The sequence below is a fragment of the Carlito syrichta genome, unplaced genomic scaffold (genome assembly GCF_000164805.1).
Source record: "Carlito syrichta isolate Samal-C Ts95f unplaced genomic scaffold, Tarsius_syrichta-2.0.1 Scaffold315782, whole genome shotgun sequence".
NCBI lineage: Eukaryota > Metazoa > Chordata > Mammalia > Primates > Tarsiidae > Carlito > Carlito syrichta.
This window is the reverse complement of record NW_007259878.1, coordinates 209,861-218,613: the sequence shown is the minus strand read 5'-3', so window position 1 is coordinate 218,613 and position 8,753 is coordinate 209,861. Positions and strand designations below refer to the sequence as shown.

Below are 8,753 nucleotides of genomic sequence, written 5' to 3'. Positions count from 1 at the left end.
AGGTCTCGTCAAGTTGCCTGGGCGGGTCTCGAACCCGCGGGCTCAGGCAATCCACTCACCTCAGCCTCCCAAAGGTGCAGGATTACAGGCTGAGCCACTGAGTTCGGCTGAAATATGGTTTTCAAGGTCCAAATACAAATTATCCCAGATCTAAGAAGACTTTCTCAATAATCTCCTTAATGATAAACTTTTTTTTTTTAATTATGTATTTATTATAGAGTTATGGCATACAAGTGAGAATTAACTATATAAGTAGGCTGCGTGCAGATGAAGTTTGGGCTTCTAAACGGCCCTCACTCCCCCTGGTAGTGGACTAGGTACCCTTTGTGTTGTCATGTGCCTCTCAACCTCCTTCTTCCCTCCCTCCCCTAGCAGTGCCCAGTGACTGCTAATCCCACTCTAATGTTATAATGTGACTAGTAACACTGATAACCTTCTAACAGTTGATTTGGCATTAACTGCAGGAACTTGGAAATATACAATGTTAGAATTTCAAGCAAATATCATCCATAATTTTGCAATCTCATTTTTTAGAACAAAATAATTTTAAATTCGTTCAAACACTAATACATACACATTTACTCTGGCTGCTATGTCCTCTTCAGAAAGGTCTAATTTATCCTCCTCCATATCACTAACTTTTACTTGTTTCACTACTTCCAAAAGCAATGAATCACTGGAAGGCTGTGGGTGTTGGACACCTGTTTAAACACCAAATATTAATTAAACACAAAGTAAAGAACAATATTACATTACAGCCCTTCTGTAATTTCTGACTGTTAATTATATGGCAACAGTATGTGTATTATAAGTAAAGAAGGTACTTTGATAGCAATCTATGAGGTTTGATGGTGATTTTTAAAATTACTGTACATGAGCCAGGCTCGGTGGCTCAGCCTGTAATCCCGTGCCTTTGGGAGGCTGAGGTGAGTGGATTGCCTGAGCCCGTGGGTTCAAGACCCGCCTGGGCAGGCGAGACCTCATCTCTACAATAAATCAAAAATCAGCCGGGCGTGGTAGCACGCGCCTGTAATTCCGGCTACTTGGAAGGCTGAGGCGGAAGGATCGCCAGAGCCCAGCAGGTCGAGGCTATGGTGGCCAGGAGCGGCCTGCACTCCCATCTGGGCGACAGAGTGAGACTCCAACTCAAAAAAAATAAAATAAATAAATAAACAAAAAAATAAATAAAATTACTGTACATGTTGTAAAATAGTATCTATTTTTAATGATGGTATTATTTGTTTCAGAAATAGGCCAAGCATTCTCTTTAATTATATGTAAATCTAAAAGAAGCCAATAATTAAATCAAGAAAAGAATTATTCTGGCCAGGCTCAGTGGCTCAGCCCGTAATCCCGGCACTTTGGGAGGCCGAGGCGAGTGGATTGCCCAAGTCCGTGGGTTTGAGACCAGCCTGGGGCAACTTGGCAAGACCTGGTTTCTACAATAAATAAAAAAATTAGCAAGCGTGGAAACACGCGCCTGTAGTTCTGGCTATTTGGAATGCTGAGGTGGAAGGATCGCCGGAGCCCAGCAGGTCGACACTGGAGTGGCCATGAGTGTGCCACTGCACTCCAGCCTGGGCAACAGAGTGAGACTTCAACTCAAAAAAAAAAAAAAAAAAGAATTATTCTCTATTATTCTAATTATAGCAATGTAATAGAATTATTTTTACTGTCCATATGTTTTAATACTAAGCAAGAATATGTGACACATTGTTTTTAACTGAGAGATAATACACAGACTAGGAGCACATGTAATTTAACATATAATTCTGATAGATATATATGTAATATATGTAATGGATTTCATAAACTAAACATTTTATTGGAAGGCAAGGCTGGTGCAATGGAGAGCACATTGGCTGTAAAGTGATAAATCTAAAGTAAATTTTGTTCTGCCATTTATTAAGTCATATGACCTCTGTGAATCTATGTTTTCTTAATTTGAAATGAAGATTCATCACGGAGTTATGGAATATTTGAAAGGTAATATATATGAAATTTCTGATATACATATGTTAAATATAAACAGTAGCTATTATTATACACTTACTCACAATTGTCTAATAGGCAAAAGAAGAACAGTAATACAAATATATACATAATGTATAGGCAGGACTAGAAAAAAATTATATATTTAACAATAATAAATTTCATTTATGGCAAATAAGAATAACTCATACTAAATAACACAACACTGCAAATAAGTGTAAATAACACTATAAATAGTGAAACACTATAAAGATGACAAATCCTCTCTTAACTTCTCAAATGGTATCATTGCTCAGACATAAAATGAACCAACCTAAGTTACAGTTACATTTTTCTATGTAACACTCCTTTGATCACACCTTCTTCTATATTGGGAAGTACTAGTTAATACTTTTGTCAGAACAAGTTAGTAACTATTTCTGCTGACATGTTTTTTGTGAGGTCTAATATAAGCACAAGTTTATTGTTAAACCATTTAATTAAGCAAAGCACAGGAGAATGTGAGAAAAACTGAAAAGAAGGAAGCCTAGATAATTTGGTACTATTTAAACAGAAAATTGACTTTAAGGGACAGGAATGATGGCTCATATAAGATATAAGCCAAACACTCTGGGAAGCTGAGGCCGGAGGATCGCTTGAGCCCAGAAGTTTGAGACCAGCCTAGACAACAAAGTAAGACCTCATCTCTATAAAAAATTAGATTGCCAAGCAATCCCCCTACTGGGAATATACCTGGAGGAAGTCAAATCTTTCTACAAAAAAGATACCTGTACATGCATGTTTATTGCAGCACTATTCACAATAGCAAAAACATGGAACCAACCATGCTGCCCATCAAAACTGGACTGGATAAAAAAATGTGGTACATATACATGACAGAATATTACGTAGCCATAAAGGACAAACATATGTACTTAGTAGCAACTTGGATGGATTTAGAGTCCGTAAAATAGAGTTTAGAGTTCAGTGATCTATCACAGAAACAAAGAACAGAGTACCACAAGTTCTCACTCATAAGTGGACCCTGAACATTTACCATAATACTATATGAAAGCCGGGCTCGGTAGCTCAGCCTGTAATCCTGCACCTTTGGAAGGCTGAGGTGAGTGGATTGCCTGAGCCCACGGGTTCGAGACCCACCCGGGCAGTGAGACCTCATCTCTATAATAAATGAAAAAATCAGCCGGGTATGGTAGCGCATGCCTGTAATTCCGGCTACTTGGAAGCCTGAGGCGGAAGGATCTCCGGAGCCCAGCAAGTTGAGGCTGCGGTGGCTGGGAGCGGCCACTGCACTCCAGTCTGGGTGACAGAGTGAGACTCCAACTCAAAAAAAAAAAATACTATATGAAAGGGACTGGCAGTAGCAGGATACTGCCAGGGGAGGGAGGGGGAACACATACAACATCAATAAGGTTACCTGATCTCAAACCAGGCAAAGTGGGGACCAAAGGGAGGCCCTAACTTTACCTGTAAGATGACCACTTGTATACCTAAATCCTGAAGAGTACCCCACATTTTTAAAATTAAAAAAAAAATTTGCTGGGCATGGTGGTACACACCTGTAGTCCCAGCTACGTGAGAGGCTGAGGCAGGAGGATTGCTTGAACCCAGGAGTTTCAGGCTACAGTGAGCCCTAATCATGCCACTGCACCTTAGCCTGTGTGACAGAGTAAGACCCCAACTCAACAACAACAAAAAAAAACAAAGAAAGAAAACTGACTTTATGTAAGACATATGACATTACTCCATTAAAAGTGTAAGTTGAAAATGTCATGGAGGACTGGTGGAGGATGGAGGATGGGACACACTATAGCAAGCAGGCCACTTGAGAAACAATTAGAAGTTTGGTGGGGGAAACAGCACAAAGCTTAAGTCATGGCAACAGCAAAAGGAATGAAAATAAAGAAAAATATTCCAAGGATATATAATAGAATCAACAGAACATTATACCTAAAGAGCTATGCGTAGGGGATTAAGGGAGATGAGGATAGACTCATGGATAACATGGCTTTTAACACAAGCAACCAATATATGAAGACACTGATAACTATAATACAAGATCCAAAAGAAGAATCTAGGATAAGGAGCAAATGAGAAAAGATAATAAAGTAAGTTTCAATAATGTCATATAGAGTCTATAGAAGAGGTACCCCAATAAGCAACTGGAAACATTGGAATACAGTTCAAAATGGAAATTAGAACTAGAAATATAGAAGGGAAAGCATTGTTACAAATATGATGAGAAAGCCATGAGATCACCCGGGAAGAGCACAAGTAAAAGGCAAGATGGCTAGGCATAGATCTTGGAATACCATCATTTGAAAGGTGAACAGGGCTGGGCTTGGTGGCTCAGCCTGTAATTCCAGCACTTTGGGAGGCCGAGGCGAGTGGATTGCCTGAGGCCAGGGGTTCGAGACCAGTCTGGGCAATGTGGCGAGACCTCGTCTCTACAATAAAATAAAAAATAGTCTGGCGTGGTAGCATGCATCTGTAGTTCTGGCTACTTGGAAGGCTGAGGTGAAAGGATCGCTGGAGCCCAGATCGACGCTGGGGTGGCTGTGAGTGTGCGTGCCACTGCACTCCAGCATGGAATGAGACTCCAACTTAAAAAAAAAAAAGAAAGAAAGGTGAACAGAGTCAGGCAGCACTGAGGAGAGAGGATTGCCCAGGAGTTTGAGATCAGCTTGGGCAACATATCAAGACTTTATAGCTACCAAAAAAAAAAACACAAAACAACAACATTAAAAAATTAGCCAGGAATAGTGGCACACAACTGTAGTCCTAGCTATTTGGTAGGCTGAGATAAAACGATCACTTGAGCCCAGAAGTTTAAGGCTGTAGTAACTATAATTGCACCACTGCCTGGGCAACAGAATAAGATATCATCTCTAAAAAAAAAAAAAAAAAGCAAGCAAGAAAGAAATCAGCAGGTTTAAGGTCAAAGAAGTACAGATAAAAATGTTTTCTTATGATTTAAGAACTCAAGTATACATATTTTTAAAAGATTTTCTTAAACCAAATATATTTAATGATAATTTAAGAATATACTTTCTGGCTGGTTCGGTGGCTCAGCCTGTAATCCCAGCAGCACATTGGGAGGCCGAAGGAAGTGGATTGCCTGAGCCGGAGGGTCTGAGACCAGCCTGGGCAACTTGGAGAGACTTCGTCTCTACAATAAAACAAAAACTAAGCTGGGCATGGTAGCACACACCTGTAGTTCTGGCTACTTGGAAGGTTGAGGCGGAATGATCGGCGGAGCCCAGCAGTTCAAGGTTGCGTTGGCCGTCAGCGTGCCACTACACTCCAGCCTGGGTGACAGAGTGAGACTTCAACTCAAAAAAAAAAAAAAAAAAGGAATATACTTTCTCGGAAAAAAACAAACAACCCCACTAAAAAGCGGGCATAACATCTAGGCATAGATGGAACATACCTCAAAATAGTAAGAGCCATCTATGAGAAACCCACAGCTAATATACTGCTAGACAGACAGAAATTGGAACCATTTCCACTGAAAACCGGAATAAAACAAGGATGCCCACTCTCACCCCACTGTTCAACATAGTATTGGAAGCCCTAAGTAGAGCAATCAGACAAGAGAAGGAGATCAGGGGTATCCAAATAGGAAAGAGGAAGTCAAGTTATCCCTCTTGGCAGACGACAAGATTCTACACCTCGAAAACCCAAGAGAACCTGTCAAAAACCTCCTTGTACTGATAAAGGACTTTGGCAAAGTCTCAGGGTATAAAATAAATGTGCAAAAGTAAGTTGCATTCCTATATACCAACAATAAACAGAATCCGAAATAAAAAGCACAATCCCATTCACAATAGCCACGCACACACAAAAAATTCAAATACCTTGGCATCTTCCTAACCAGAAAAATCAAAGACCTTTACAACGAAAACTACAAAACACTGCTCAAAAAAATGAAAGATCAGACGGGCTCAGTGGCTCGTAAAGTGCTGTAATCGCAGCACTTTGGGAGGCTGAGGAGAGAGGATTGCCTGAGCCCGCGGGTTCGAGACCTGCCTGGGAAACTTGGCGAGACCTCATCTCTAAAATAAATCAAAAAATTAGCCGGGCATGGCAGCGCGCACCTGTAATTCCAGCTACTTGGAAGGCTGAGGCGGAAGGATCGCCGGAGCCCAGCAGGTCGAGGCTGCGGTGGCCGGGAGCAGCCACTGCACTCCAGTCTGGGTGACAGAGTGAGACTCCAACTCAAAAAAAACAAAACAAAACAAAAAAATGAAAGATGACTGGAAAAATATTCCATGCTCATGGATTGGAAGAATCAACATAGTTAAGATGTCCATTCTACCCAAAGCAATCTAAAGATCTAATGCAATACCCATTAAATTACCAGCAGCATTCTTCTCAGACTTGGAAATGACAATACAGGAATTCATATGGAAACATCAACGACCACGAATAACCAAAGCAATCCTCAGCAAAACAAAAAACAAAAACAAAGTGGGAGGTATCATACTCCCAGACTTTAAACTTTATTATAAAACTACAATAATCAAAACAGCCTGGTATTGGTACAAGAACAGGCATACAGACCAATAGAACAGGATAGAGATTCCAGAAACAAAACCTCAATTTTCCATCCAACTCATCTTTGACAAAGATCTCCACCATCAACCACTGGGGAGAGGAGAACCTATTCAGTAAATGGTGATAGGAAAACTGGCTGACTACATGCAGAAGATTAAAACAGGATCCCTACCTATCACCATACACAAAAATCAATCTCTAAATGGATCAAAGACCTAACTGTAAAAACTCAAATTATAAGAACCTTAGGAAAGGCAGGAGACACCCTTATGGAAATGGGAACTAACAACCCTTTCCTGATCAAAACCCCAAGTGCCAATGTCATAAGATAGACAAGTGGGACCTCATTAAACTGACAAGCTTCTGCAAAGCCAAAGCAACCATTGAGAGAGCGGGGATACAGCCAACTGTATATCTGACAAAGGCCTAACATCTAGGATCTACAAGAAACTCAAACGGGCAAAAAAGAAAAAAAAAAACAGCCCCATTACAAAGTGGGCAAAAGATATAAATAGATACTTCTCAAAAGAAGACATATGGGCAGCCAACAGACACATGAAAAAATGCTCAGTCTCACTAGTCATCAAAGAAATGCAAATTAAAACCATACTGAGATAACACCTAACTCCAGTCAGGATGGCCATCATCAATAACTCAAAAAACAACATGCTAGAGAGGATGTGGGGAAAAGGGAACACTTCTACACTGCTGGTGGGAGTGTAAATTAGTACAGCCTCTGTGGAAAACAGTGTGGCAATTCCTAAAAGATCTAAAAACCGACCTCCCATATGACCCTACAATCTCCCTACTGGGAATATACCCAGAGGAACTCAAATCACTCTATGAAAAAGATACCCCCACACACGTTTATTGCAGCATTATTCACAGTAGCAAAAACATGGAATCAACCATGCTGCCCATCGAAAGAGGACTGGATTAAAAATATGTGGTACAAGCCGGGCTCAGTGGCTCAGCCTGTAATCCCGTGCCTTTGGGAGGATGAGGTGAGTAGATTGCCTGAGCCCGCAGGTTCGAGACCCACCTTGGCAGCGAGACCTCATCTCTACAATAAATAAAAAAAAAAAAAAATTAGCCGGGCGTGGTAGCGCATGCCTGTAATTCCGGCTACTTGGAAGGCTGAGGCAGAAGGATCACAGGAGCCCAGCAGGCGAGGCTGCAGTGGCCGGGAGCAGCCACTGCACTCCAGTCTGGGCGACCGAGTGAGACTCCAACTCAAAAAAAAAAAAAAAAATATATATATATATATATATATATATATATATATATATATATATATATATGTGGTACATATATGCAATGGACTATTACACAGCCATAAAGGACAAAATTATGAACTTGGCAGCAACTTAGATGGACTTAGAAGCTACAATACTGAGTGATCTATCACAGAAATAAAAATCAAGTATCATATGATCTCACTCATAAGTGGACCCTGAACAACTATTGTAATACTATAAGGGATTGGCAGTAGTGGGAAATTGACAGGGAAGGGCAGGGGTAGGACTGGTAGTAATAGGAAATTGCCAGGGCAGGGGAGGGCACACCTCATCAACATGGTACCTGCATAACGAACAGTTGTATATCTAATCCTGAATTGCACCCCACATATTTAAAATAAAAAATTTTAAAAATAAACATTATGAAAATATACAAAAAAAGTGGTCAAAAGACGTGAAAGATACTTCTCAAAAGAAGATCTTTTGAGATCTTCAGACAATAGACAAATGAAAAAGTACGTAGCCTCACTAATTATCAGAGAAATGCAAATCAAAACTACATTGAGATACCACCTAACCCCAGTAAGAATGGCTTTCATTAATAAGCCAAACAACAACAGATGCTGACAAGAATGTAGAGGAAAAAGGGCTGCTTCTACACTGCTGGGAGGAATGTAAACTAGTGCAACCTCTTTGGAAAACATTGTGGTGATTTCTAAAAGATCTAGATATTGACTTTCCATATGATCCTGTAATACCTCTACTGGGAATATGCCCGGAGGAACTCAAATCTTTCTACAAAAAAAAGATAACTTGCTCACACATGTTTATGGCAGTACTATTCACAACAGCAAAAACATGGAACCAACTGTGCTTCCTATCAAAACTGGACTGGATAAAAAAAGTTTGGTACAAGCCGGGTTCGGTGGCTCAGCCTGTAATCCCGCATCTTTGGGAGGCTGAGGT

At 40.5% G+C, this 8,753-nt stretch overlaps 1 protein-coding gene across 1 annotated transcript in view; it reads right to left on the bottom strand.

Moving 5' to 3' along the window:
- NBEAL1 (neurobeachin like 1) overlaps positions 1 to 8,753 on the bottom strand; it is a 211,707-nt gene that overhangs the window by 63,825 nt on the left and 139,129 nt on the right. Inside the window, exon 36 of the mRNA XM_008073238.2 lies at positions 575 to 701. Within this exon, the coding sequence (XP_008071429.2) occupies positions 575 to 701 (127 nt within the window). The remainder of the gene's footprint in view (positions 1 to 574; positions 702 to 8,753) is intronic.